This window comes from Pristiophorus japonicus, chromosome 27, assembly GCF_044704955.1.
Source record: "Pristiophorus japonicus isolate sPriJap1 chromosome 27, sPriJap1.hap1, whole genome shotgun sequence".
Taxonomy (NCBI): Eukaryota; Metazoa; Chordata; class Chondrichthyes; family Pristiophoridae; genus Pristiophorus; species Pristiophorus japonicus.
The window spans coordinates 14,383,624-14,398,243 of NC_092003.1; the positions used below are offsets into that span (position 1 = coordinate 14,383,624).

Sequence of the window (14,620 nt, forward strand, 5' to 3'; positions counted from 1 at the left end):
TGTGTGTGGGGGGGAATCACAGACACAGACCACCTACCCATCACTGTGTGTGTGTGGGGGGGGGGGGAATCACAGACACAGAACCCCGTCCCATCACTGTGTGTGTGTGTGGTGGGGGAATCACAGACACAGACCCCCGACCCATCATTGTGTGTGTGTGTGTGTGGGGAATCACAGACACAGACCCCCATCCCATCACTGTGTGTGTGTGTGGGGAATCACAGACACAGACCCCCATCCCATCACTGTGTGTGTGTGTGGGGAATCACAGACACAGACCCCCATCCCATCACTGTGTGTGTGTGTGGGGGAATCACAGACACAGACCTCCGACCCATCATTGTTTGTGTGTGTGTGGGGGGGATCACAGGCACAGACCCCCGTCCCATCACTGTGTGTGTGTGTGGGGGAATCACAGACACAGACCCCCGACCCATCATTGTGTGTGTGTGGGGGGGATCACAGGCACAGACCCCCGTCCCATCACTGTGTGTGTGTGTGTGGGGGGGGATCACAGGCACAGACCCCCGTCCCATCACTGTGTGTGGGGGGGGGAATAACAGACACAGACCCCCGTCCCATCACTGTGTGTGTGTGTGGGGGAATCACAGACACAGACCCCCGTCCCATCATTGTGTGTGTGGGGGGGATCACAGACACAGACCCCCGTCCCATCACTGTGTGTGTGTGTGGGGGAATCACAGACATAGACCCCCGTCCCATCATTGTGTGTGTGGGGGGGATCACAGGCACAGACCCCCGTCCCATCACTGTGTGTGTGTGTGGGGGAATCACAGACACAGACCCCCGTCCCATCACTGTGTGTGTGTGTGGGGCGGGAATCACAGACACAGACCACCGACCCATCATTGTGTGTGTGTGGGGGGGATCACAGGCACAGACCCCCATCCCATCACTGTGTGTGTGTGTGGGGGGGAATCACAGGCATAGACACCCATCCCATCACTGTATGTGTGTGTGGGGGGCGGGGGGGGGGGGAAATCACAGACACAGACCCCCGTCCCATCACTGTGTGTGTGTGTGGGGGGGGAAATCACAGACACAGACCACCGACCCATCATTGTGTGTGTGTGTGGGGGGGGGGGAAATCACAGGCACAGACCCCCATCCCATCACTGTGTGTGTGTGGGGGGGGGGGCGAAATCACAGACACAGACCCCCGTCCCATCACTGTGTGTGTGTGGGGGGGAATCACAGACACAGACCCCCGTCCCATCACCGTGTGTGTGTGTGTGTGGGGGGGGGGGGCGAAATCACAGACACAGACCCCCGTCCCATCACTGTGTGTGTGTGGGGGGGAATCACAGACATAGACCTCCGTCCCATAACTGTGTGTGTGTGGGGGGGGGGAATCACAGACACAGAGCCCCGTCCCATCACTCTGTGTGTGTGTGTGGGGGGGAATCACAGACACAGACCCCCGTCCCATCACTGTGTGTGTGTGTGGGGGGGAATCACAGAAACAGACCCCCGTCCCATCAGTGTGTGTGTGTGTGTGTGTGTGGGGGAAATCACAGACACAGACCCCCGACCCATCATTGTGTGTGTGTGTGTGGGGGGGGGGGGGGGAAATCACAGACACAGACCCCCGTCCCATCACTGTGTGTGTGTGTGTGGGGGGGATCACAGGCACAGACCCCCGTCCCATCACTGTGTGTGTGTGTGGGGGGGATCACAGGCACAGACCCCCGTCCCATCACTGTGTGTGTGTGTGTGGGGTAATCACAGACACAGACACCCATCCCATCACTGTGTGTGTGTGTGGGGGGGAATCACAGACACAGACCCCCGTCCCATCACTGTGTGTGTGTGTGGGGGGGAAATCACAGACACAGACCCCCGTCCCATCACTGTGTGTGTGTGTGGGGTAATCACAGACACAGACCCCCGTCCCATCACTGTGTATGTGTGTGTGGGGTAATCACAGACACAGACCCCCGTCCCATCACTGTGTGTGTGTGTGTGGGGTAATCACAGACACAGACCCCCGTCCCATCACTGTGTGTGTGTGTGTGGGGTAATCACAGACACAGACACCCATCCCATCACTGTGTGTGTGTGTGGGGGGGAATCACAGACACAGACCCCCGTCCCATCACTGTGTGTGTGTGTGGGGTAATCACAGACACAGACCCCCGACCCATCATTGTGTGTGTGTGGGGGATAATCACAGACACAGACCTCCGTCCCATCACTGTGTGTGTGTGTGTGGGGAATCACAGACACAGACCCCCATCCCATCACTGTGTGTGTGTGTGGGGGAATCACAGACACAGACCCCCGACCCATCATTGTGTGTGTGTGGGGGGGATCACAGGCACAGACCCCCGTCCCATCACTGTGTGTGTGTGTGGGGTAATCACAGACACAGACCCCCGTCCCATCACTGTGTATGTGTGTGTGGGGTAATCACAGACACAGACCCCCGTCCCATCACTGTGTGTGTGTGTGTGGGGTAATCACAGACACAGACCCCCGTCCCATCACTGTGTGTGTGTGTGTGGGGTAATCACAGACACAGACCCCCATCCCATCACTGTGTGTGTGTGTGGGGGGGAATCACAGACACAGACCCCCGTCCCATCACTGTGTGTGTGTGTGTGGGGTAATCACAGACACAGACCCCCGACCCATCATTGTGTGTGTGTGGGGGATAATCACAGACACAGACCTCCGTCCCATCACTGTGTGTGTGTGTGTGGGGAATCACAGACACAGACCCCCATCCCATCACTGTGTGTGTGTGTGGGGGAATCACAGACACAGACCCCCGACCCATCATTGTGTGTGTGTGGGGGGGATCACAGGCACAGACCCCCGTCCCATCACTGTGTGTGTGTGTGTGTGGGGTAATCACAGACACAGACCCCCGTCCCATCACTGTGTGTGTGTGTGTGTGGGGGTAATCACAGACACAGACCCCCGTCCCATCACTGTGTGTGTGTGTGGGGGTAATCACAGACACAGACCCCCGTCCCATCACTGTGTATGTGTGTGGGGTAATCACAGACACAGACACCCGTCCCATCACTGTGTGTGTGTGTGTGTGGGGGAATCACAGACACAGACCCCCGTCCCATCACTGTGTGTGGGGGGGGGGGGGGGGGAAATCACAGGCACAGACCTACGTCCCATCACAGTGTGTGTGTGGGGGGGGAATCACAGACACTGACCCCCGTCCCATCACTGTGTGTGTGTGTGGGGGGGAATCACAGACACAGACCCCCGTCCCATGTGTGTGTGTGTGTGTGTGTGTGTGTGTGGGGTAATCACAGACACAGACCCCCGTCCCATCACTGTGCGTGTGTGGGGGGGAATCACAGACACAGACCCCCGTCCCATCACAGTGTGTGTGTGTGTGTGTGTGTGTGTATGTGTGTGGGGGTAATCACAGACACAGACCCCTGTCCCATCACTGTGTGCGTGTGTGGGGGGGAATCACAGACACAGACCCCCGTCCCATCACCGTGTGTGAGGGTAATCACAGACACAGACCCCTGTTCCATCACTGTATCACGACAGCACGGGCTAGTGCCCCCGGGGTCCCTCCCCAGTCAGTACCCCGACTACCCTCTCCCTGGGGCTCCCATCCCTCTACCCGATCACAGGACATCTCACAGTGTTCAAAAACCCATACAGTGATCATTGAATGCTCTTTGCTCCCAGGAGCACTTTCAAATCCTGGAACTCTTTCCGACCAACACTCAGCACCATTGAATCCCCTCTGCTCAAATTGTGCTCAACTCTGACTCTCCATGCCAGTAGCAGGAGATGAAGTTACTGCTCCTGTCCTACAGATGATACATTAAAGATCTTCACTCTGAGTGCACCACCTATCACCTTGTTTGAACAACAACAACTTGCATTTATATAGCGCCTTTAACATAGTAAAACGTCGCAAGGCGCTTCACAGGGACATAATCAGAGAGAAATGTGACACCGAGCCACATTGGAAGATATCAGGACAGGGGACCAAATGCTTGGTCAGGTAGGTAGGTATAATGTATGTAGGCACCTTTTAGTAATGACTCCACAAGGCAGGGTATGATACTTAAACTGTGCAGACCTGTAGTCCTTTATCGACAGCTCCTGAGTGATGACAACAGGCTGTGAGTTCCCTTTTATACTGGGTTACATGCCGTGTGAAGGCAACCCCTAGGTCTCCAGCAGCAGCACCCTCTGGTGTACCGCTGAGGTGTGTGCAGTATAAGGGTACATTCAATGTAGCATAACAGTGTTGCAGACATCACACAGTAAACAGGCATGCATACACACACAACAGTAGGTTTTAAGGAGTGTCTTAAAGGAGGACAGAGAGGCAGAGAGGTTTAGGGAGGGAACTCCAGAGCTTGGGGCCCAGGCAGCTGAAGGCACAGCTGCCAATGGCAAGCGATTCAAGAGGGCAGAATTAGAGGAGCGCAGGGACCTCGGGGGGTTGTGGGGCTGGAGGAGATTACAGAGATAGGGAGGGGGTGAGGGCCATGGAGGGATATGAAAACGAGGATGAGAATTTTGAAATCGAGACATTGCTTAACCGGGAGCCAATGTAGGTCAGCGAGCACAGGGGGATCATGGGTGAGCAGGACTCAGTGCGAGTTAGGACACGGGGCAGTGAGCACAGGGGGTGATGGGTGAGCGTGACTTGGTGCGAGTTAGGACACGGGGCAGCGAGCACAGGGGGATCATGGGTGAGCAGGACTCGGTGCGAGTTAGGACACGGGGCAGTGAGCACAGGGGGTGATGGGTGAGCAAGACTCGGTGCGAGTTAGGACACGGGGTAGCTGAGTTTTGGATCACCTCTAGTTTATAGAGGGTGGAAGGTGGGAGGCCGGCCAGAAGTGCGTTGGAATAGTCCTGTCGAGAGGTTCCATTGTAAATCCCTGTGACAACACTTCCGAAGGGCATTTAAAGTTGTCACGACGTAATTTCACCCTCCCACCAGTGGAGGCACTGCAGCACCCCTAGTGTAACTACAGCGTGACAGGATTACACAGGTAGTTTCCATTCTAGATGTTGACATTGGAATTTATAATGGGGGGGTGGGTGGGGGAAGGGCAAAATGTGTGTCTTTAAAACGGGGTTTCAATTATATTCAGGTGCTGTGACCCAATGAGGCTCTCTTCACCCAAAGCTATTTAGGTTTGACTCCTCGGTGTGGAAAATAAATGGCCTTTGAGAATCATTCCTGAAACTCCTATCCATTAGAGTCCTCTCTTGCCTCCTCTTTAAAAGGCCAAAAAGCTCTAGTTTTGCCAGTTACTCTGTTCCTCGAGATCGGCCCCTCTGCCTCATCTTTGTGCTGCATCAGCCCCCACTCCCAAGATTTGAACCTCTCCTTTGTGACTCATTGACCAGAACAGAACACAGTGGTCTAATCAGAGAAACATCAGGAACAGGATGCGGCCATTCAGCCCCTCGAGCCTGTTCCACCATTCTATCAGATCATGGTGCTCCCTCAGTACTGCCCCTCCGACAGTGCGGCACTCCCTCCGCACTGCCCCTCCGACAGTGCGGCGCTCCCTCAGCACTGCCCCTCCGACAGTGCGGCGCTCCCTCAGCACTGCCCCTCCGACAGTGCGGCGCTCCCTCAGCACTGCCCCTCCGACAGTGCGGCACTCCCTCAGTACTGCCCCGCCGACAGTGCGGCGCTCCCTCAGTACTGCCCCTCCGACAGTGCGGCACTCCCTCAGTACTGCCCCTCTGACAGTGCGGCGCTCCCTCCGCACTGCAGTGGGAGTGCCAGCCTGGATTTTGTGCTCAAGTCTCTGGAGTGGGGCTCGAACCCGCAGCCATCCGACTCTGAGGTGGGAGTGCTATCCACTGAGCCACGGCTGAGACCTAATTTAACCCTCCAAGGCCGTTATCCTTTCTTTCAGGCGGGGAGCCCAGAACTGAACTCTGAATCTCCGGAAACAGACCAAAGCTTTTCTCCGTGAATTGGGATTCTCCGGAACTGTCTGTATGGCCCAGTAATTCCACCTGGACATGACTGCTTTACTAAAGTGACACCGCCTTCAGTGTACAGGCACACCCACTTTCTCTTTGAGCAGTGACACCGAGCTGTGCAAACCGGCCGCTGTTGCGCAATGCTTGCTATGTTTAGAGCAGCAGATTGATTTCCCCACACCCAGCACAGTTCGACAATCAGCTGCTCACTGCGTCTGACCAGCAGGAGCTCAGTAAAGGGCAGCAAGGGTGGAAAGACAAAACGGGGCCAGGCAAAGAGGTGACTGTGCAAAAGAAAGTGGATCGTGGAAAGTGAACTGCACAAACCCGGGCTGTACGGCACCAGACGGGAGTGAATCATTCCCTTTTACCTGCTGTGTACTGTCATCATCAACAGGATGAGTTCACAGGTGTTTCAATGAAGGACCTAATATTCCAGATCCTGAACTACATCCTGAAGGGTGGAAGATGCCCGTGGGTGGATTTTTTTTAACGTGGGGTGGCCGTTGCACACCAGCCACCACACGGGCTTGACAGAGCGAGGTCTTGGTCCAGTGGTAAGGATTAACCAGGACAACTGGAGACCTGCTCTTCTGCACGGGCCTAATGCGCACGCCTATCAGTACACATGTACTGTACGTGTACAGGAGTTGATACACACACGGGGTGTACAGTACCAGACGGGAGTGAATTGTTCCTCTTTACCCGCTGTGTACTGTATGTGTACAGGAACCAACACTGAGACACACACACATACACGGGCCGTACAGGAGCTGACCATGAGACATCACTCTATCACACGCACCTTTGAGCACACACGCCTGTTCCTCCGGGTCCACACCACAATCAGTTTGTCGGGTTGCCTGTGATGAAAGGGTAGAAACAATCATTATTCCTCATGTCAAACTCAAACTACCCGCCCACCCGTCCCAACACAACCCGCGGCCCGTCCTCCAGTGAGGGAGCCAATTGGCCGTCGGCACAGAACGATCCCGCTTCCTCACAACCAACATCGTCGCCCCTCTCCCTGAAGGAGCTGACCCTCAAAACAAAGACTTGCATTTCTATAGCGCTTTCACAAACTCAGCAGTCACTGTTGTAATGTAGGAAACGCGGCAGCCAATTTGTGCACAGCAAGCTCCCACAGACAACAATGTGATAATGACCCAGATCATCTGTTTCACTGATGTTGATTAAGGGATAAATATTGGCCCCAGGATACCGGGGAGAACTCCCCTGCTCTTCTTCCAATAGCGGCCGTGGGATCTTTTACATCCATCTGAGAGAGTAAACGGGGCCTTGGTTTAAAGTCTCTTGCGAAAGACAGCCACTCCGACAGTGCGGCACTCCCTCAGTACTGCCCCTCTGACAGCACGGGGCTCCCTCAGTACTTGCCCTCCGACAGTGCAGCGCTCCCTCAGTACTGCCCCTCCGACAGTGCGGCACTGCCTCATTACTGCCCCTCCGACAGCACGGCGCTCCCTCAGTACTGCCCCTCCGATAGTGCGGCGCTCCCTCAGTACTGGCCCTCCGACAGTGCGGCGCTCCCTCAGTACTGCCCCTCCGACAGTGCAGCACTCCCTCAGTACTGCCCCTCCGACAGTGCAGCACTCCCTCAGTACTGCCCCTCCAACATTACGGCGCTCCCTCAGTACTGGCACTGAGAGTTTCGGCCTGGATTATGGGCTCAAGTCTTTGGAGTGGGGCGCGAACCCACGACCTTCTGAAGCGAGAGGGAGCTGCGATAGGGGCTATTGAAATGCAATTTTTTCTTTCTCATTGGGGGCGGGGGTGGGGGGAGAGCCTGTGCGGATGGAGATTGGTGGAGACGCAACGTGATCAAAAATCTGAGGAGAGCGGCATGGGAAACCGAAAGGGACGAGACTGGCACCGCAGCGCCCCGATTTCTGCTGTGTACAGCTGACTGGTCAAATGGAGCAGGCTCCATGCGGCCCAGTGGGGCCTAGCTCAGCATCCGCCATTTTGTTTCCTTGACATGACTCCCCTCCCCCACATCTGCCCACTCCCCTCCTCTCCCCCCTGCCCCCTCAGCCACAGGCAGACACCCAAACATTGGAAAGACCTCAGGGAATGCAGGGATTAAGGAGAGATTCTGCACCGATCAGCTCAGCGGCTAGCTTTAGCTCTCACCACGAGCCCGGTTTATTTTAGTTAACAATGAGGCATCCCGCCACCACCCCTCCTGCAAGTGGAGATTGCTCGGGTGACATGGCTTCCTGGAATGGCTGTGGTTACTTTGCATCACAAACTGCTTATCGCGACATCGCAGGCGTCAGTGCGCTGGAGGTGCAGCCACAGGGAGAGGCATTTCAGCTTTCCGCCCTAACCTCTTCTTCGCTTCACTATTCCAACGCACTCCCGCCACTCGAGGTCATACAAAACTCTGCTGCAATGTATCCTACTTGCACCAACAACAATACGGCACTTCACATGTTTTATGAGATTTAAAACATTTGACACCAAGCTGCACCAAGTAGAAATTAGGGACAGGTGACCAAAATCTTGGTCAGGTAGTTAGGTTTTAAGCAGCGTCTTGAAGGAGGAGAGAGAGGCGGAGAGGTTTAGGGAGGGAATTCCAGAGCTTGGGGCCCAGGCAGCTGAAAGCACGGCCGCCAATGGTGGAGCGATTATAATCAGGGATGTTCAGTAGGGCAGAATTTGAGGAGTGCAGACATCTCTGGGGGGTTGTGGGGCTGGAGGAGATTACAAAGATAGGGAGGGGCGAGGCCCTAGAGGGATTTGAAAACAAGGATGAGAATTTTGAAATCGAAGCATTGCTTAACCGGGAGCCAATGTAGGTCAGCGAGCACAGCGGGTGATGGGTGAACAGGACTCGGTGCGAGTTAGGACACGGGGTCAGCGAGCACAGGGGGTGATGGGTGAGCGGGACTCGGTGCAAGTTAGGACACGGGGCAGCGAGCACAGGGGGTGATGGGTGAGCGGGACTCGGGGCAGCGAGCACAGGGGGTGATGGGTGAGCGGGACTCAGTGCGAGATAAGACACGGGGCAGCGAGCACAGGGAGTGATGGGTGAGCAGGACTCGATGCGAGTTAGAACATGGGGTGATGGGTGAGCGGGACTCGGTGCGAGTTAGGACATGGGGCAGCTGAGATTTTGATCACCTCTACTTTACGTGGGTTAGAATGTGGAAGGCCAGCCAGGAGTGCGTTGGAATAGTCGAGTCTAGAGGTAACAAAGGCACGGATGAGGGTGTCAGCAGCGACTGAGCTGAGGCAGGGACGGAGACGGGCGATGTTACAGAGGTATAATCCAAGCTCAGCTCACCCATTACCCCCTGTGCTCGCTGCGCTACATTGGCTCCCGGTTAAGCAACGCCTCAATTTTAAAATCATCATCCTTGTTTTCCAATCCCTCCATGGCCTCACACCCCTCCCTATCGTTATATCCCCCCCCGGAGATCTCTGTGCTCCTCCAATTCTGGCCTCTTGCACAACCTCGATTTCCAACAGTGGAGCACTCCCTGGCACTGGGAGTGTCAGCCGAGATTTTTGTGCTCATGTCTCTGGAATGGGACTCGAACCCACAACCTGTCTGACTCAGAGGTGTCAGTGCTGCCCAGTGAGCCATGGCCAATTGAGGGTAGGAAATGACGACACGTTGAAGGGTGACCTTTGCTCCTCATTACCTCACTGACCTCTCAACCACAGTGTGAAGTTAGCCTCGGGCAGGCCTGATCAATCAATCAATAAATTAAACATCTTTTCAATTCCTTGTTAATTTAATGAATCCCCAGTGACACTGGTCACTGTAATCTGTCAAGTCCACATTGTCTGCAGTTCTTCAAGGGAACAGGTGCTCAGTTACATTTCATAACATAAGAAATAGGAGCAGGAGTCGGCCATTTGGCCCCTCGAGCCTGCTCCGCCATTTAATAAGATCATGGCTGATCTGAAATTGGCCTCAACTCCATTTCCCTGCCCGCTCCCCATAACCCTTCACTTCCTTAACTTTCAAGAATCTGTCTATCTCCACCTTAAATATATTCAATGACTCAGCGTCCACAGCTCTCTGGGGCAGAGAATTCCAAAGATTCTGAGAAGAAATTCCTCCTCATTTCCGTTTTTAATGGGCGGCCCCTTATTCTGAAACTATGCCCCCTAGTTCGATATTTCCCCATGAGGGGAAACATCCTCTCTACATCCACGTTATCGAGCCCCCTCAGTATCTTATACATTTCAATAAGATCACCTCTCATTCTTCTAAACTCCAATGAGTACAGGCCCAACCTGCTCAACTTTTCTTCATAAGACAACCCCCTCATCTCAGGAATCAACCGAGTGAACCTTCTCTGAACTGCCTCCAATGCAAGTATATCCCTTCTTAAATATTTCCCTTTTAGCCGTATCAGTTCTGACCTGAGAGCACGAGGCTTATGTGTCAGCCGTGGCTCAGTTGGTAACTCTCCTTCCTCCAGACTGGGAGCGTCAGCCTGGTTATTGTGCTCAAGTCTCTGGAATTTGACTTGAACCCACAACCTTCTGACTCAGAGACGAAAGAGAGAGTGCTACCACCTGAGCCATACAACTGACGCCATACAACAGTAGCAACAACTTGCATTTACACAGTGTCAGCTGTGGCTCTGTGGGTAGCACTCTTGCCTCTGAGTCAGGAGGTTGTAGGTTCAGGCCTACTCCAGGGACTTGAGCACAGAAATCCTGGCTGACACTCCCAGTGACGGTACTGAGGGAACGGCGCACTGTCGGTGGGGCAGTACTGAGGGAGCGGCGCACTGTCGGAGGGGCAGTACTGAGGGAGCGGCGCACTGTCGGAGGGACAGTACCGAGGGAGCACCGCACTGTCGGAGGGGCAGTTTCAAATAAAAATATGCAGCCCTTTCCCAACTCTACGAAAGGGCCCTGGTTAGACTACAGCTGGAGCACGGCATTCAGTTCTGGGCACCACACCTTAGGGAAGATATATTGGCCTTGGAGGGAGTGCAGTGTAGGTTTACCAGAATGATACCCGCACTCCAAGGGTTCAGTTACGTGGAGAGATTACACAAACTAGGGACTTATTTCCTATAATTTAGACGGTTAAGGGGCAATCTGATCGAAATATTGAGGGGAACAGAGAGGGCAGATAGACAGAAGCTATTCCCGCTGGTTGGGGAGCCTAGGACGAGGGACACAGTCTAAAAATTAGAGCCCGGCCTTTCAGGAGTGAAGTTGGGAAACATTTCTACACACACAGGGTGGGAGAGGTTTGGAACTCTCTTCCACAAACGGCAATCGATGCTGGGTCAATTGTTAATTATAAATCGGAGATTGACAGATTTTTGTTAACCCAAGGTATTTAGGGATATGGGGCAAAGGCGGGGAGATGGAGGTAGGTCGCAGATCAGCCATGATCGCATTGAGTGACAGAACAGGCTCGAGGGGCTGAATGGCCTCCTCCTGTTCCTATCTCGGATGAAGAAGCCTCACTGCAGGATTGTGTATGGCCGGTCCACAGTGGGTACAGACACCTTGGATAGTCCGCACTTTGTGTATTGCACCTGGAGGGTTGGATCTGTCCGTGGAGAGGGCCCCTGGTGCATATCTTCCCACTCAGCACGAGAGACCTGTGCAAACCATTGTCCCAAGAGCTAGAGTGGTGCAGGTCGCACAAACAGTGGGACGATTCCCAGGACTGGTGAGTTATGTGGTTATAGCTGGGTAACTGCCAACACAGAGAGAGAGAGAGAGAGAGAGAGAGAGAGAGAGGGAGAGAGAACGAGAACGAGAAAGAGAAAGAGCGAGAGAAAGAGCGAGAGAGAAAGGGAGTGAGAGAAAGAGCGAGAGAGAAAGGGAGCGAGAGAAAGGGAGCGAGAGAAAGGGAGCGAGAGAAAGGGAGCGAGAGAAAGGGAGCGAGAGAAAGGGAGCGAGAGAAAGGGAGCGAGAGAAAGGGAGCGAGAGAAAGAGGGAGAGGAAGAGAAAGAGAGAGATAGAGGACCAAGAGAGAAAGGAAGAGAGAGCGAGAGAAAGAAAGAAACAAAAAGAGAAAGAAAAGCGAAAGAGAGCAAGAGAGAAAATATGAGAAAGAGAGAGAGAGAGAACAAAAGAACAAACAAAAGAATCATAGAAATTTACAGCACGGAAGGAGGCCATTTTGGCCCATCGTGTCTGTGCTGGCCGACAAAGAGATATCCAGCCTAATCCCACTTTCCAGCTCTCGGTCCGTAGCCCTGTAGGTTACGACACTTCAAGCGCACATCCAAGTACTTTTTAAATGCTGTGAGAATGAAAGAAAGAAAACAGACATTTCTACAGCGCCTTTCTAAACCTCAAGATATCCCAAAGATGCTTCACAGCTAATGAAGTATGTTTTGAAGTGCAGTTACTGCTGTAATGTGGGAAACGCGGCAGCCAATTTACACACAGCAAGCTCCCACACACAGCAAAGTGCTCAGTGATTAGTTAATCACACAACGGGTGTTGGAACTCTGCAACTCTCTCCCCCAGCCTCAACAGCTTTTTGAGGGAAAGAGAGTTCCAGACACCCACTGGCCGTTGTGTGACTAACTGGTCCTTCAGCACTGTGGTGATTGTGGGATCGCCCAGCGCGCAAATTGGCTGCTGTGTTTTCTGCATTGCAGCCACGATCTCATTGAATGGCGCAACAGGCTCCGGCAGCTAAATGGCCTCCTCCTGTCCCTACGGTAACCTATTTTCTTGTGGAGTGGTGTTGGGTTGAGGAAGGAATGATGGTCTTGGGCACCTGGAGGGTGGGGAGGATCTCCCACCCTCAACACTGCTCTTCCTCCAATGGTGTCTGTGGAATCTATGAACCCCCGGCCGAGAGGGCAGACGTGGGGGGTGGAGGGGGGGGGGGGGGGGCGCGGATATGGTATGCGGTGTGTGTGGTGCTACATAGAAAGGGTGCTCATCAGACAGCTACACGTTGCATGATCTTCAGCCTGGAGTCATCCACTGCTGATCCAACCTTCATCCATGCCTTGACTATTCCAACGCACTCCTGGCCGGCCTCCCACATTCTACCCTACTAAACTAGAGGTGATCCAAAACTCGGCTGGCCCGTGTCCTAACTCGCACCGAGTCCCGCTCACCCATCACCCCCTGTGCTCGCTGCCCCCATGTCCGAACTCGCACCGAGTTCCACTCACCCATCACCCCCTGTGCTCACTGCCCCATCTCCTAACTCGCACCGAGTTCCACTTACCCATCACCCCCTGTGCTCGCTGCCCCGTGTCCTAACTCACACCCAGTTCCGCTCACCCATCACCCCCTGTGCTCAATGCCCCGTGTCCTAACTCACACCGAGTCCCACTCAACCATCACCCACTGTGCTCGCTGACCGACATTGGCTCCCGGTTAAACAACGTCTTGATTTCAAAATTCTCATCCTTATTTACAAATCCCTCCATGGCCCTCGCCCCTCCCTATCTCTGTAATCTCCTCCAGCCCCTCAACCCCCCCGAGATGTCTGCGCTCCTCTAATTCTGTCCTCTTGACCATCCCTGATTATAATCGCTCAACCATTGGTGGCCGTGCCTTCTGTTGCCTGGGCCCCAAGCTCTGGAACTCCCTGCCTAAACCTCTCCGCCTCTCTTTCCTCCTTCAAGACGCTCCTTAAAACCCACCTCTTTGACCAAGTTTTTGCTCACCTGCGTTAATTTCTACTAATGTTTTCATCTCGTAATACTCCCATGAAGCACCTTGGGACATTAAAGGGCGCTATATAAATATAGGTTGTTGTTGGAGTGGGACCAGTTGTTCCTCTGCGCTTTGCCCACATAACAGACAGCGGACAAAGATAGATCAACCTCCGTCTGACGGTGACCGGATTAACACCAAATCACTCACCACTCTAGTGCAATAGCTGAAGTGGGACTTGCCAAGGCCGATGTGATCATTCACCCTCCGCATCGACTCCAGGCGGATAATAACCTGCCCTTTCAACGAAATGCCTCCCAGTTAGCACCTCTATATTTAGGCACCTGTTGTGCATCACGACGCGCCCCCTCACCCCCCCCCACCCCGATCACTGACGTCCCTCGCCCCGCCTTCGCTCCCTGCAACAGCGAGGAGGCACATTCCACCTCAATGTCAACCAGTGTGAACACCCATCCTCAGGCCTCTCTCGCGTTCTTTTGGAGGGCATTTGGTGCCGGACAGTGGGCGCTCAACACTTTCCCCCTCCTCCCGCACTCCTCGGCACCATCCCCCTCAGCAGCTCAGGGTCTGTGTCCTTCCCCAGTGGATCTTCAGTCAGAAGGTTGTGGATTCTAGTCCCACTCCAGAGACATGAGTCCCATAATCCAGGCCGACACTCCCAATGCCAGTACTGAGCTAGCACAGCACTGTGGGAGGGGCAGTACTGAGGGAGTGCCCGCACTGTCGGAGGGGCAGTGCTGAGGGAGCGCCCGCACTGTCGGAGGGGCAGTGCTCAGGGAGCGCCCGCACTGTCGGAGGGGCAGTGCTCAGGGAGCGCCGCACTGTCAGAGGGGCAGTACTGAAGGAGCGCCACATTGTTGGAGCGGTAGTGCTGATGGAAAGTCTGCATTGTCGGAGATGCTCTCTTTCAGATGAGATGTTAAACCGAGACCCTGTCTGCCCCCTCAGGTGGATGTAAAAGATCCCAAAGAGCAGGATAGTTCTCCCCAGTGTCCTG

General features: G+C 54.3%; 1 protein-coding gene across 9 annotated transcripts in view; it reads right to left on the reverse strand.

The window, feature by feature from the left end:
- The window catches only part of LOC139239492 (EH domain-binding protein 1-like), a 142,677-nt gene that overhangs the window by 110,693 nt on the left and 17,364 nt on the right, over positions 1–14,620 (reverse strand). For all 9 annotated transcript variants that reach the window (XR_011588660.1, XR_011588659.1, XM_070868280.1 and 6 more), the window contains exon 2: positions 6,773–6,830. Coding sequence is in view for 7 of the 9 variants with exons in the window: in XM_070868280.1 (XP_070724381.1) it covers positions 6,773–6,830 (58 nt within the window). In the remaining 2 variants the exon portion in view is untranslated. The remainder of the gene's footprint in view (positions 1–6,772; positions 6,831–14,620) is intronic.